General features: G+C 43.1%; 1 protein-coding gene across 2 annotated transcripts in view; it reads left to right on the top strand.

Moving 5' to 3' along the window:
- The window catches only part of grid1b (glutamate receptor, ionotropic, delta 1b), a 426,632-nt gene that overhangs the window by 267,375 nt on the left and 143,002 nt on the right, over positions 1–16,255 (top strand). For both annotated transcript variants that reach the window (XM_055897543.1, XM_055897462.1), the window contains exon 4: positions 10,221–10,426. In XM_055897543.1, the coding sequence (XP_055753518.1) occupies positions 10,221–10,426 (206 nt within the window). The remainder of the gene's footprint in view (positions 1–10,220; positions 10,427–16,255) is intronic.

Below are 16,255 nucleotides of genomic sequence, written 5' to 3'. Positions count from 1 at the left end.
CGCGGTAGTAGCAGCCTTCATGATGACTCACATAGACCATGAAAAGGCCAGCAGAAGGAAGAAGAAATCATAAGAGCAGGAGAGAGAGAGATGAGAGAGGGGTAGCAGAGAGAAGGAGAAAGACACACAGAGAGAGCGAGAGATGAGAGAGGGATAGCAGAGAGAAGGCGAAAGAACCATAAAGAGAGAGAGAGAGAGAGAGAGGACTGGCTAGCTACTTGAGAGTGTATAATGAATTAAAGAATTCACAAAATGGGACAAACATCAAATTGAGACTGCATGCAGAATTCTGAAAAAATATCCTACGTGTACAACGTAAAAAAACAAATAATGCATGCAGAGCAGAATTAGGCCGATAACCGCTAATTATCAACATCCAGAAAAGAGACGTTAAATTCTACAACCACCTAAAAGGAAGCGATTCCAAAACCTTCCATAACAAAGCCATCAGCTACAGAGGAATTAACCTAGAGAAGAGCCCCCTAAGCAAGCTGATCCTGGGGCTCTGTTCACAAACACAAACGGACCCCACAGAGCACCAGGACAGCAACACAATTAGACCCAACCAAATCATGAGAAACCAAAAAGTTAATTACTTGACACATTGGAAAGAATTTACAAAAAAGCAGAGCCAACTAGAATGTGTTGTGACTTTTCTTTTATTAATCTGATGACTGTTATTTATTTAATCAATTAACTATGTTTAATTGTTACCCGATTATAATTAATCATGTAACAATTAGCTCATTGTCACGTTGTTCGTAATAATGGTCGGACCAAGGCGCAGCGTATGTTGAGTTTCACATACTTTTAATGAATAAAGTGAAACTTTAGCAAATACAAAATAAATAAAGAATAAACGAACCGTGACGACAATGCAGTGCTAACAGGCAACTAAACATAAACAATATCCCATTACCCACAGGTGGAAAAAATGCTACTTAAGTATGATCCCCAATTAGAGACAACGATTACCAGCTGCCTCTAATTGGGGATGAAACACCAACATAGAAAATAAAACCTAGAACCCCACTTAATAATAATAAATTAGACTAATAACCCCTAGTCACTCCCTGACCTACTCTACCATAGAAAATCCAGACTTTCTATGGTCAGGACGTGACACTCATTAGGATTTGAGGCACCACAGAAGAAGTTGTTTAGAGAGTCACTATCTCCCAAATTAAACTCTATAAGGTCTTTACCTATTTCATCGATAAACAGTCATCTTATTAATCATTACCTCTTCTCAAATACTCATTCTGAACGATCGTAACCTTCTTGGATCTGCAAAAACCCCAGACTTGTGCATTATTCAGTAGTACACAAATTGGTTTAATCATTTATTTACTAGCTAACTAAATAATAACACAGAAATCAAACACACATACACTTACATGAGACAAAGGTCCCTCGTGGACTGACAAGATATGACGGCTTGTTACAACAGATGGAGAGGGTGGAAGAGAGAGAAAGAAACAGGACACTTATCGTGGATACATTCCAGAACTGTCCTCACATTAATCATATACCTTGCACACGGTCCGCCGTAATAAGAAATAATGAATGTATTTACGTGTTGAATGCCGTTCGCCGTTTCTCTGTCGGAACTAAGCCTTCTTGGAATGTTTGTGTGGCCTTTCCGAGGCCCACTTGTATATGCTCTGATGTCCTTCTTCTTAGTTGTCCAGTCTCCATGGGTTGTTCATTCCTCAAAACAGCTACTTAGCGGTACCAGTGATTGTCTGAGGTGAGCTTCTCGCCACTTCCTCCTCGTGTTGGTATTCAGGACTCAGACCACGATGGACATGAACTGCAGCTTTTTGTCTCTCTCGTCCAAAGGAAAGTGAGTTCATGGATGTCATAAGGTGAATGCACCAATTTGTAAGTCGCTCTGGATAAGAGCGTCTGCTAAATGACTTAAATGTAATGTAAATGTAAATTTCTTTGTTGAGTTTCAAAGCGTCAACCATTCCAAACGTGCAGCTCTCCGCCTCACGTTTCCTGGTCTAAAGGTTGATTACTCTTCCAAGCCCTTATGTACTCTTGTTTAAAAGGGACGTTCCGTCATGCTGACAAGCTCTCTGACCTCACTCGTGGTGTGGCTACTTAATGTGCAAAGGTTATCAAAAAAGAAAGCTCATTAGAAAACTAAAATCACGTTCCTATCTTAAAACCTGTTGGGGATGGGGGCGCTGTTTAGACTATTTATGCTAATTTGGCTAATTTTTGAAACGGCTTCCCACAAAATCCTTGATCGTACAATATGCATATTATTATTATTATTGGATAGAAAACAGTCTATAGTTTCTATAGGAGTTGAAATTTTGTCTCTAAGTGGAACAGAGCCCATTCTACAGCAATTTCCCTGACATGGAGTCAGATTTGAGAAATGTTGGCCACTCTTCTGAAGTCAGTTAAAAGGGCACTGTCATTGCTATGACTACACGGACACTTCTTACGTCTTCCCCTGGATGCCTTTACGTGATGACGATTCCAATGGGGTCGATTGCGCGTTCACAGGCACTACAAATGAAAAAAACCTTTAGCTAGCAAGTCTTTTCTTGCTGCGTAACGCGCGTGGAAGACACCGACCCTCTCCTGTTCCAAGCGTTAGTTTAGCCTGTTATATTTCTCCGGTCATCTTTTCACTCGTTATAGGAGTTAAAAACATCATAAGGTAGTTAATTTAAAGCGTTTTATAGCAATTTATATCCGTTTAGTGCGATTTTGGGACATTTATTTTTGCAACGATGTGAAAAGTTGGGCACGCTTTTCAGTTCATCCCGAACGCAGTTGACATTTCCACATGGCAAGAGGACAGCTTTCCACCAAAAGACGATTTCTCCCAAGAAAGGATCCTTTGCCCAAGATACTGATGGAAGAACAGCTCAAGGTAGGACATTTTTATTATGATAAATCGTGTTTCTGTCGAAACATTTTAGTGGCTTAGGACGCCATGTTTTTTGACGTAGCTTCGCTTGGCGCAAACTGTATTGAAAAGTAAGGATAAATTAAAAAATGTAATAACGCAATTGTATTAAGAATTAAATTGTCTATCAATCCCTGTCCACCCTATATTTTTTAGTCACGTTTATGAGTATTTATGTATAAGAGTAGATCACTGTCTAAGTGGCGCAAGGACTTTTTCTTTACCAGCTTGTCTACATTTCACATTGTCTAACCATGATTTTGGTGGCTAAATATAAACATTTTCGATCAAACTGTATATGCATGTTGTAATGTGATGTTACAGGAGTGTCATCGGAAGAATTCTGAGAAGGTTAGTGAAAAAATTAATATCTTTTGGCGATGTTGACTTTTATCGCTCACTTTGGCTAGAATCAATGCTGGGCTGCTAATTGCTATGTGCTAAGCTAATATAACGATTTATTGTGTTTTCGCTGTAAGACACTTAGAAAATCTGAAATATTGTCTGTATTCACAGGATCTGTGTCTTTCGATTCGTGTATGCTGTGTATTTTTACGAAATGTTTGATGATTAGTAGTTAGGTAAACACGTTGCTCATTGTAATTATTCTAGTCCATTTGTGACGGTGGGTGCAATTGTAAACTATGCCATCTACCTGAAATATGCACTTTTTTCTAACAAAACCTATCCCATACCATAAATATGTTATCAGACTGTCATCTAATGAGTTTTTTTGTTGGTTAGGGGCTATAAATATCTTAGTTTAGCCGAATTGGTGATGGCTACTGGTGTTGGTGGACAAATAAAAGATGGTGGATTATGCTAATGTGTTTTTAGGTAATAGATGTACATCTTTACATGTTGTGTCTTCCCTGTAAAACATTTTAAAAATCGGAAATGTTGACTGGATTCACAAGATCTGTGTCTTTCATTAGCTGTATTGGACTTTAATGTGTGAAAGTTAAATATTTAAAAAAAATATTTTTTTTGAATTTCGCGGCACTGGTTTTTCAGTGGGGGGGGGGGGGGTGTGCCGCTAGCGCCACACTGATCCTAGACAGGTTAAGGGAATTTTGTGGGGGTCAAAAGAGGGTGGACATTCTTGGAGGGAGGAAGTTAGGATGGATTATGGTGGGGTGGGAACCGCGCCCGGAGCCTGAGCCACCACCGTGGTTAGCCACCACCGTGATGAAACAGGATTGAAACGATATGTAGCATGCCTTCTGTTTGATTGAAACGCATGTCTAGGACACCAGGAGTGCCTCGACTTCAAGATGGCCGTATTTCTTCATTACACAAAGGAATAACCTCAACCTATTTCTCACAACTTTTGACATCCAGTATAAGCCGTAGGAACTGCAAGCAAGTTGCTTAGAAATCTGGTGTCCCAATAAAACCTGCTGGAGGTCATTTTGCAGGGCGCTGGCAGTGCACCTCCTTGCACAAAGGCGGAGGTAGCGGCCCTGCTGCTGGGTTGTTGCCCTCCTACGGCCTCCTCCACGTCTCCTGATGTACTGGCCTGTCTCCTGGTAGCGCCTCCATGCTCTGGACACTACGCTGACAGACACAGCAAACCTTTTTGCCACAGCTCGCATTGATGTGCCATCCTGGATTAACTGCACTACCTGAGCCACTTGTGTGGGTTGTAGACTTCGTCTCATGCTACCACTAGAGTGAGAGCGCCGCCAGCATTCAAAAGTGACCAAAACATCAGCCAGGAAGCATAGGAACTGAGAAGTGGTCTGTAGTCACCACTTGCAGAATCACACCTTTTTTGGGGGTGTCTTGCTAATTGCTTATCATTTCCACCTTTTGTCTATTCCATTGGCACAACAGCATGTGAAATGTATTGTCAATCAGTGTTGCTTCCTAAGTGGACAGTTTGATTTCACAGAAGTGTGATTGACTTGGAGTTACATTGTGTTGTTTAAGTGTTCCCTTTATTTTTTTGAGCAGTGTATTTCCCTTCTGATTACAAGATTTCGAAAACAAATCAAATTTTGATAAACTTGCATATCTACTGGGTGAAATACCAGTGTGAAATCACAGCAGCAATATGTGTGACCTGTTTTCTCAAGAAAAGGGCAAACAGTGAAGAACAAACACCATTGTAAATACAACCTATATTTATGTTAATTTATTTTCCCTTTTGTACTTTAACTATTTGCACATCATTACAACACTGTATATGGACATACTATGACATTTGACATTTCTTTATTCTGTTGAAACGTGTAATGAATATTGTTAATTTTCTATTGTTTATTTCACTTTGGTGTATTATCTATTTCACTTGCTTTGGCAATGTAAACATATGTTTCCCATGCCAATAAGGCCCTTTAAATTGAATTGAAATTGAATTGAGAGAGAGAGAAAGAGAGTGTTAGCTACTACAGAGTGTGTGTGTGTGAGAGAGAGCTATGAGAGAGAGAGCTACCAGAGAAACAGAGAATAAAATCCCTTGTAAAATCAAATTTGTTACCCGCCAGTGGAGAGATGACTGGAGATGGGCCCTCTTTGATGGGATTTGCTCCCCTGCTCCTCTTTGGTTATCTCTTATGCTACTTGTTATGATCCCCCCCCCCCCCCCCCCCATGTGTCTTAGTTGAATTTCACCGGGACCACAGCAGCTGTTGCTGAAGTCCTTGAGGCGAGGCGAGGCAGCCCGTTGCTGCCACTCTCTAAGCAGTCGACAAAAGATTTGGGCTGTAATCTGTAGGGATTAGTTGAGGAAAATGCGAATATAGAATTTTCATAAACAAGGATTTGTCGATCCCACCGCAGTTAGGCTTTGAATGATACGGAGCAGTTTCTGGGGTTTCCCCCCGATTCTGGTCCACCATAAAGTATGTATCACTCTATATTTGCAGGTGTTGAGTTACAGTACTTCAGTCCTGTTTGATATTACCTATACGTGAAATATAAGTGAAAACCTTAAGTCTCACAATATTCATACGGTATAAAATAACAGGAAAAAAAACATGCAAACTGCACAGTGTAATGAGTTTCACAGCAAGGCATGAAATGCTACCTGCAGGGGTTACAGGAAGAAAAGAGATTAGACAGTAGCAGTCATATGTATGACATAGTAATCTCGTCCTCAAGCCAAGAACTGGTGCTAGCATCTTTTTTAATACAGATAATTTCCAGGTTCTCTCTGACGAGGAATGCATCCCCCACAAGGAACTGCTAACTGTACCCTACATGAGGAATCAACAACAAGTCATTGCGAGAGACATGTTTATAGTTTGTTGTTGTTTTGTAGAGACTATAACAACCAGCGTTGTTGAGAAGACCTGGTATTATCTCCTTTTTCACCATGGAAACATAGACTAAGCAGAGTTTTTGTCACTCCGGAGAGAGGAAGCAGCACATGAGTACAGTAGACAGCCAAACATAACTCACTACAAGGCACATGTCAAATAGATTAGAGGAGAAGGAGAATTTTTTTAAATTAACCCACATGTCACCACACAACTCTCTTTCCCAGACATTTCAAAGTTCTCACTTGGGTGATAGCTGAAGAAGTTATAACACCAAGAAGAGCATTCCACATGATGCAAATAAGATGTAATGCTAGCAATGAAACCGCTCTATTCTGGGCTGAATTGTGACTTCTAAACAAAGGGAAATGACTTGTATATAGGGGCCTTGGTGCTAGCTACAAGAGCCACCGGATAGGCTAGGACTGTGAGTAAGAAGCCCCGAGAACACAATAAAGTAAGCATTGATTTACCCAGGCCTTCTCCACAACTCTCCCTCAGCTGAACACTCACTGAACTGCCTACAGCTGATATGGGCAGGCAGGCAATTTACTCCACAGTGTGGGATCAGGGTTGCTCTGTTCTGTTCTGCTGTTATTCAAGCCAAAACACTGCAAAAGTTCAAAGCATGGTGTTTTTTGTGTGCATTTATGTATATTACAGTCCTTTTCAGCATGTAGAGAATGCGTTATTTTTGTATGCTAGTCATGGGTTAACAATAGAAGCACCATGTTGTAACAATCACAGTGACAAGATTACATTTACTTTTACATTTAGTACAAGATATTGTAAAATGGCGTCGGAAGAAATGGCAGCAGTTTTACGGGCGCCCAACCAATTGGGGTTTTTCCACGTTATTTGTAACGTATTTTGTACATAATGTTTCTGCAACCATATCTTACGGCAAAAAAAGAGCTTCTGGATATCAGGACAGCGATCACTCACCTTGGATTAGACAAAGATGTTTTGTTCAACAAGCAGGACGCACAGTACGTACTTCGAACACCCGACAAGGCCAACATCCCTGTCATTGGCAAGAGAAAGAGACGCAGGTACAGAGGTCATTTAGCAGGGTGCCTCGTAAGGATACGCAAAAGGCGAGTGGGAAAGCTGTAGTTACCGTCAATATTACTTGCCAACGTGCAATCATTGGACAATAAATTTGACGAGGTACGATCATGAATATCCTACCAACGGAACATCAGAAACTGTAACATCTTATGTTTCACGGAATCGTGGCTGAATGATGACATGGATATTCAGCTAGCGGGATATACGCTGCACCGGCTAGATAGAACAGCACACTCCGGTAAGACGAGTGGTGGCGGTCTGTGCATATTTGTAAAGAACAGCTGGTGCACAAAATCTAAGTCTCAGTCTCTAGATTTTGCTCACCTGAAGTAGAGTATCTTATGATAAGGTGTAGACCACACTAAAGTTTTCATCCATACTTTTCATGGCTGTTTAACTACCACCAGTCAGCCACTGCACTGAGTCAGCTGTATAAGGAAACAAGCAAACAAGAAACCGCACACCCAGAGGCGACGCTCCTAGTGGCTGGGGATTTTAATGCAAGGAAACTTAAATCAGTTTTACCTAATTTCTATCAACATGTTAAATGCGCTACAAGAGGGAAAAACATTCTAGATCACCTATACTCCACTCAGAGACGCATACAAAGCTCTCCCTCGCCCTCCATTTGGTAAATCTGACCACAATTCTATCCTCCCGATTCCTGCTTACAAGCAAATATTAAAACAGGAAGCACCAGAAATTCGGTCTATGAAAAAGTGGTTTGATTTATAACCCGGAAGCTTATAAGAAATCCTGCCATGCCATCAGACAAAACATCAAACAGGCAAAGCGCCAATACAGGGTTAAGATTGAATCGTACTACACCGGCTCCGACGCTCGTCTTATGTGGCAGGGCTTGCAAACTATTACAGACTACAAAGGGAAGCACAGCTGCGAGCTGCACAGTGAAACAAGCCTACCAGACGAGCTAAATCACGTCTATGCTTGCTTCGAGGCAAGCAACACTGAGGCATGCATGAGAGCATCAGCTGTTCCAGACGACTGTGTGATCACTCCCTCCGCAGGCGACGTGAGTAAGACCTTTAAACAGGTCAACATTTACAAGGCCGCGGTGCCAGACGGATTACCAGGATGTGTGCTCCGGGCATGTGCTCACCAACTGGCAGGTGTCTTCACTGACATTTTCAACATGTCCCTGATTGAGTCTGTAATACCAACATGTTTTAAGCAGACCACCATAGTCCCAGTGCCCAAGAACACTAAGGCATACTGCCTGAATGACTACAGACCTGTAGCACTCACGTCCGTAGCCATGAAGTGCTTTGAAAGGCTGGTAATGGCTCACATTAACAACATTATCCTAGAAACCCTCGACCCACTCCAATTTACATACCGCCAAACAGATCCAGAGATGATGCAATCTCTATTGCACTCCACACCGCCCTTTCCCACCTGGACAAAAGGAGCACCTACGTGAGAATGCTATTTATTGACTACAGCTCAGCGTTCAACACCATAGTACCCTCAAAGCTCATCACTAAGCTAAGGATCCTGGGACTAAACACCCTCCCTCTGCAACTGGATCCTGGACAACCTGACGGGCCGCCCCCACGTGGTGAGGGTAGGTAGAAACACATCCACCACACTGATCCTCAACACTGGAGCCCCTCAGGGGTGCGTGCTCAGTCCCCTCCTGTACTCCCTGTTCACCCATGACTGCATGACCAGGCTCGACTCCAACACCATCATAAAGTTTGCAGATGATACAACAGTGGTAGGCCTGATCACCGACAACAATGAGACAGCCTATAGGGAGGAGGTCAGAGACCTGGCCAAGTGGTGCCAGAATAACAACCTATCCCTCAACGTGATCAAGACAAAGGAGATGATTATGGATTACAGGAAAGCGAGGACCGAGCATGCCCCCATTCTCATCGACAGGGCTGTAGTGGAGCAGGTTGAGAGCTTCAAGTTCCTTGGTGTCCACATCACCAACAAACTAGAATGGTCCAACCACACCAAGACAGTCGTGAGGAGGGCATGACAAAGTCTATTCCCCTCAGGAAACTAAATGATTTGGCATGAGAGTACTGCGTCCGGCCCAGTACATCACTGAGGCTAAGCTGCCAGCCATCCAGGACCTCTACACCAGGCGGTGTCAGAGGAAGTCCCTAAAAATAGTCAAAGACCCCAGCCACCTCAGTCATAGCCTGTTTTCTCTACTACCGCATGGCAAGCGGTACCGGAGTGCCAAGTCTAGGACCAAAAGGCTTCTCAACAGTATTTACCCCCAAGCCATAAGATTCCTGAACAGGTAATCAAATCGCAATGCAGACTATTTCCATTGCCCCCCCAACCCCTCTTTTACGCCGCTGCTACTCTCTGTTTATCATATATGCATAGTCATCTTAACTATACATTCATGTACATACTACCTCAATTAGCACGAATAACCGGTGCCCACGCACATTGGCTACCTGGACTATCTGCATTGTGTCCCACCACCCGCCAACCCCTCTTTTACGCTACTGCTACTCTCTGTTTATCATATATGCATAGTCACTTTAACAATACCTACAGTACATGTACATACTACCTCAATTAGCCCGACTAACCGGTGCCTTGCTACTGTTATTTTTCACTGTATTTTTACTGTTGTATTTATTTCTTTACTTATCTATTGTTCACCTAATACCTTTTTTTTACTTGAAAATATCACTGTTGGTTAGGGCCTGTATGTAAGCAATTCACTGTAAGGTCTACGTATTCAGCGCACGTGACAAATAAACTTTGATTTGGAATATGCCATTGAAAGGGGAATATGAGTGAAATCTGAGTGGAACGTGCAATGGATGCTTAACTCTACATTAAGCTTCAATTACTCATAGGGATCTGCAGGAGGATGGAGGGGTTTCCGAGTTCAGAGTCAATGGGTTTTCTGAGTCCAGTCAGTCCAACTCCTCTCATCCGCCTCTCCTCCCTCCCCTCAGATATCCGCGGCCTACAGGGTTTCCTGGACCAGACGTCTCGGCAGGGGCTGGACGTATCTCTACAGAGAGTGGACAGGAACATCAGTAAGGTCTTCTCGAACCTCTTCAACACCATGAGGACCGAGGAGCTCAACCGCTACAGGGACACACTGAGACGGGCCATTCTACTGCTCAGCCCCCGAGGAGCACAGGTCTTCATCCAACAGGTACTTGGCAGCATGTAGGCCTAGATATAGCCACACACATATGCTTGTGGGTCCACACACACACACACACACACACACACACACACACACACACACACACACACACACACACACACACACACACACACACACACACACACACACACACACACACACACACACACACACACACACACACACACACACACACGCAGGTATGTCTGAGCACACATACACACATGTAGTTTACCTGCTCTGTGCATACAAACAGAAACCAGAAAAAAAACACACACATAGCCATACACCAACTTGCCCACACACACAGTACTTGTAAGACAAGTAGTATTGACCTCCATGACACATTGTCAGTCAATTAATCAATCACATTTATTATTTTTTTAGCCCTTTTTACAACAGAAGTTGTCACAGAGTGCTATACAGACATCCAGCCTAAAACCCAAAAGAGCAAGCATATTGCAGATGCAGAGGCACAGTAGCTAGGAAAAACTCCCTAGAAAAGCAGGAGCCTAGGAAGAAACCTAGAGAGGAAACCAGTCCTCTTCTGGCTGTGCCGGGGAGAGATTATAGGAGGACATGGCCATTTAGGCCAGATTGTTCTTCAAGACGATTGTGATCATATTGGTATTCCCGCACTGGACTAGGCCACCATATGGCATGGGGGCATTGCCTATCATTAGATAGTACACATGACTCCTTATAGCTCAGTCTGTCACGTGTCCCGAAGATGTGTCCTGGGACTCAGGCTCAGCACCGCAGAGCAGAGCAGATGGCCTGTCCACGGCTAACAGACAGAGTGGAGACGGAACACGGTTCTCATGCATATGGATGTGTCAGTTCTCCAAGCCTCAGCCAAGGCAGGCTGTATTTTTAGAAGTCTTAATTTTAGCTGCCAATCAGATTGGAAGGAGTAACCGTGGCACCTCTCTCTGACTCGGCAGCTGCATCGAACTGGGCGCTGGTGGCAGCTAGTTGCTGTAATCCTAGTAAAAATTCTTCCCACAATAAGTTGGGTGAATTTTGGACCATTTCTCCTGGCAGAGCTGGTGTAACAGAGTCAGGTTGTAGGCCTCCTTGATTGCACACACTTTTTCAGTTCTGCCCACAAATTTTCTATAGGATTGAGGTCAGGACTTAGTGATGGTCACTCCAATACCTTGACTTTATTGTTGTCCTTAAGCCATTTTGCCACAACTTTGGAAGTATGCTTGGGGCCATTGTCCATTTGAAAGACCCATTTGCAACCAAGCTTTAACTTCCTGACTGATGTCTTGAGATTGTTGCTTCAATATATCCACATAAGTTTCCTTCCTCATGATCCCACGTAGTTTGTGAAGTGCACCAGTCCGTCCTGCAGCAAATCACCCCCACAACATGATGCTGCCACCCCCATGCTTCACGGTAGGGATGGTGTTCTTCGGCTTGCAAGCATCCCCCTTTTTCCTCCAAACATAACGATGGTCATTATGGCCAAACAATTCTATTTTTGTTTCATCAGACCAGAGGACATTTCTCCAAAAAGTACAATCTTTGTCCCCATGTGCAGTTGCAAACCGTAGGCTGTAATTTTGATGTCATTTTTTGTCATTTTTCACTTTTTTTGGCGGTTTTAGAGCAGTGGCTTCTTCCTTGCTGAGCGGCCTTTCAGGTTATGTCGATATAGGACTCGTTTTACTGTGGATATAGATACTTTTGTACCGGTTTCCTCCAGCATCTTCACAAGGTCCTTTGCTGATTTTCTGAGATTGATTTGCACTTTTCGCATCAAAGTACATTCATCTCTAGGAGACAGAATGCATCTCCTTTCTGAGCGATATGACGGCTGCGTGGTCCCATGGTGTTTATACTTGCGTACTATGGTACCTTCAGGCGTTTGGAAATTGCTCCCAAGCATGCACCCCCCTTGTGGAGGTCTACAATGTTTTTCTGAGGTCTTGTCTGATTTATTTTGATGTCAAGCAAAAAGGCACTGAGTTTGAAGGTAGGCCTTGAAATACATCCACAGGTACACCTCCAATTGACTCAAATGATGATTGCCTATCAGAAGCTTCTCAAGCCATGACATCATTTTCTGCAATTTTCCAAGCTTTTTAAAGGCACAGTCAACTTAGTGTATATAAACTTCTGACCCACTGGAATTGTGATACAGTGAATTATAAGTGAAATAATCTGTCTGTAAACAATTGTTGGGAAAATTACTTGTGTCATGCACAAAGCTATAGTTTGTTAACAAGAAATATGTGGTTAGTTGAAAAACTCCAACCTAAGTGTATGTAAACTTCCGACTTCAACTGTATATATCATCACTTGTGAATGATGCCCAGCATAAGAAACAATGCCTTTTTTTGTTGACTTTTTCAAATCATAGTCGCATACTGCATGTACTGTAGCCTACCCCATAGGCCGATATGTTTTAATAAGGTTTGTATCACTAAAGTGGCCAATTAACTTCTTAAAAGTGAACCACATTAATTAGCTTTACAAGGGGTGCAGAGCCTAACTGGCATATATAAGCAGCGCGTGAGTTTCACGTTTGGGGAAGATAGTTTTCATCATAAAAACGCATACTTTATAATAAAAGCGTTACGTGCATATTTGCATTTGTGGTCACTTTTGATGATGGTGTTTTCCGCGAATGCAACATTCACGCTTATAGCCTACTACCATGTGCGCATTGCTGCGCTTATAATGTGAAAAAATAGCCCCATAGTTCATCAGCAGTTTAAGCTAAATGTTCTGATCTGCTGATCTGCTGAGCCACATTGCATAAAAACTTCCTGACAGGGCGCCCCCAGGTGGTGAGGGTAGGTAGCAAGACATCTGCCACTCTGATCCTCAACACTGGAGCTCCCCAGGGGTACGTGCTCAGTCCCCTCCTGTACTCCCTGTTCACCCACGACTGCACGGCCAGGCACGACTCCAACACCATCATTAAGTTTGCTGACGACACAACAGTGGTAGGCCTGATCACCGACAACAACGAGACAGCCTATAGGGAGGAGGTCAGAGACCTGGCCGGGTGGTGCCAGAATAACAACCTATCCCTCAACGTAACCAAGACTAAGGAGATGATTGTGGACTACAGGAAAAGGAGCACCGAGCACGTCCCCATTCTCATCGACGGGGCTGTAGTGGAGCAGGTTGAGAGCTTCAAATTCCTTGGTGTCCACATCAACAACAAACTTGATTGGTCCAAACACACCAAGACAGTCGTGAAGAGGGCACGACAAAACCTATTCTCCCTCAGGAAGCTAAAAAGATTTGGCATGGGTCCTGAGATCCTCAAAAGGTTCTCCAGCTGCAACATCGAGAGCATCGTGACGGGTTGCGCAGCACACTCAGGGTGAAGGGCACAATGCAGCACTCCGGACCGCAAAAGGCATTCATTTTTTTGGGGTGCATTACGGCCACAAAGGGGATGCCACCGTGAAATACGAGGCATTATCAAGTGCTTGTCATATTGTGAATGAGAGACTATTGGAGTGTGCACAGTCATCATGCAGCCGTACAATGTATTACAAATCAAAACATATAGCTCAACGTTTGTAGAACAACTAAGTTACATTAATAACTCTAAATTAATCTTATACAAGTACCTATTTCTTTGTTAACTTCTCACACAGAATTGCTGAATGTACGCACACCCTCAAATCATTTGGATAAATTATTTATGTTTTATTACTTATGTTCCATTGTATTAGCCATACTATAAAATAATATTAAATAATGCCATGGAATTATAAGCAAATCTTGTCTGCTAAATGAACTAGTGTAGCCCACAGCTATTTGGAATAGCTACATCAGGACCTAACATCAAATCAATGTTATTGTAACGGCTGTCTTCCTCCTCCTCTGACGAGGAGGAGTAGTAAGGATCGGAGGACCAATGTGCAGCATGGTACGTGTTCATGCTCTTTATTAAAACAATCGAACACTGAAACAAAACAATAAACAACACGTGAAATAACCAACCGAAACAGTTCCGTGTGGAACACACAGACATAGAAAATAAACACCCACGAAACACAGGTGGAAAAAGGCTACCTAAGTATGATTCTCAATCAGAGACAACTAACGACACCTGCCTCTGATTGAGAATCATACCAGGCCAAACGAAAAAAACAACATAGAAACACGAACATAGATAACCCACCCAACTCACGCCCTGACCATACTAAAACAAAGAAATAACAAAAAAACTAAGGTCAGAACGTGACAGTTATTAGTCACATGCGCTGAATACAACAGGTGTATACCTTACAGTGAAATGCTTACTTACAAGCCCCTAGCCAACAATGCAGTTTAACAGCTTCTACCCTCAATCCATAAGACTCCTGAATATCTAGTCAAATGTTACCCAGACTATTTGCAGTGCCCCCACCCCCTCTCATCCCCTCTTTACACCACTGCTACTCTCTGTTGTCATCTATGCATAGTCACTTTAATAACTCTACCTACATGTACACACTACCTCAAATAACCGGTGGCCCAGCACATTGACCATGGATGGGTACCCACCTGTATATGGTCTCGCTATTGTTATTTCACTGCTGCTCTTTAATTACTTGTTACTTTTATCTCTTATTCTCATCTGTATTTTTTTAAGAAGCCTCTTGGACCTAGACTTGGTGCTCCGGTACCGCTTGCCATGCGGTAGCAGAGAGAACAGTCTATGACCAGAGTGGCTGGAGTCTTTGACAATTTTTAAGGCCTTCCTCTGACACTGCCTTGTATAGAGGTCCTGGATGGCAGGAAGCTTGGCCCCAGTGATGTACTGGGCTGTTCGCACTACCCTTTGTAGTGCCTTGCGGTCGGAGGCTGAGAAATGGCCATACCAGGCAGTAATCCATGTAATCCTCAATGCCATTGGAACATATTCCAATCTGTGCTAGCAAAACATTCCTGTAGCTTAGCATCTGCTTCCTCTGACCACTTTTTTTATTGATCTAGTCACTGGTGCTTCCTGCTTTAAGTTTTGCTTGTAAGCAGGAATCAGAAGGATAGAATTTTGGTCAGATTTGCCAAATGGAGGGCGAGGGAGAGCTTTGTATGTGTCTGTGTGTGAGTATAGGTGGTCCAGAGTTTTTATTCCTCTGGTTAGACATTTAACATGCTAATAGAAATTTGGTAAAAGGGATTTAAGTTTCCCTGCATTAAAGTCCCTACTAGGAGAACCGCGTCTGGGTGAGCATTTTCCTGTTTGCTTATGGCGGAATACAGCTCATTCAATGCTATTTTAGTGCCAGTCTCTGACTGTGGTGGTATGTAAACAGCTACAAAGAATATAGATGAAAACTCTCTCGGTAGGTAGTGTGGTCTACAGCTTATCATGAGAAACTCTACCTCAGGTGAGCAATAGCTTGAGACTTCCTTAGATATCGTGCACCGGCTGTTGTTTACAAAAATACATAGACCGCCGCCCCTCGTCTTACCAGGCGCCGCTGTTCTATCCTGCCGGTACATCGCATAACCAGCCAGCTGAATGTTGATGTTGTTGACGTTCAGCCACGTTACAGTTTTTAATGTCCCGTTGGTAGTTTAATCTTCTGCGTATCTCATTGATTTTATTGTCCAACAATTTGGCTAATAGAATGGATTGAAGTGGGGGTTTATTCGTTCGCCTACGAATTCTTAGAAGGCAGCCCGACCTTCGCCTCCACTTCACGCAGATCACGGGGATCGGGGCCTGTTCCCGAGGAAGAAGTGTATCCTTTGCATCTGGCTCGTCAGAGTCGTGAAAGGAAAAAGAGGACTCTGCTATTCCATGGTGAGTAATCGCAGTCCTGATGTCTAGAAGTTATTTTCGGTCATGAGAGACAGTAGCGGCAACAT

Source organism: Salvelinus fontinalis, chromosome 1 (assembly GCF_029448725.1).
Source record: "Salvelinus fontinalis isolate EN_2023a chromosome 1, ASM2944872v1, whole genome shotgun sequence".
NCBI lineage: Eukaryota > Metazoa > Chordata > Actinopteri > Salmoniformes > Salmonidae > Salvelinus > Salvelinus fontinalis.
This window is presented reverse-complemented; position numbering and strand designations above follow the sequence as displayed.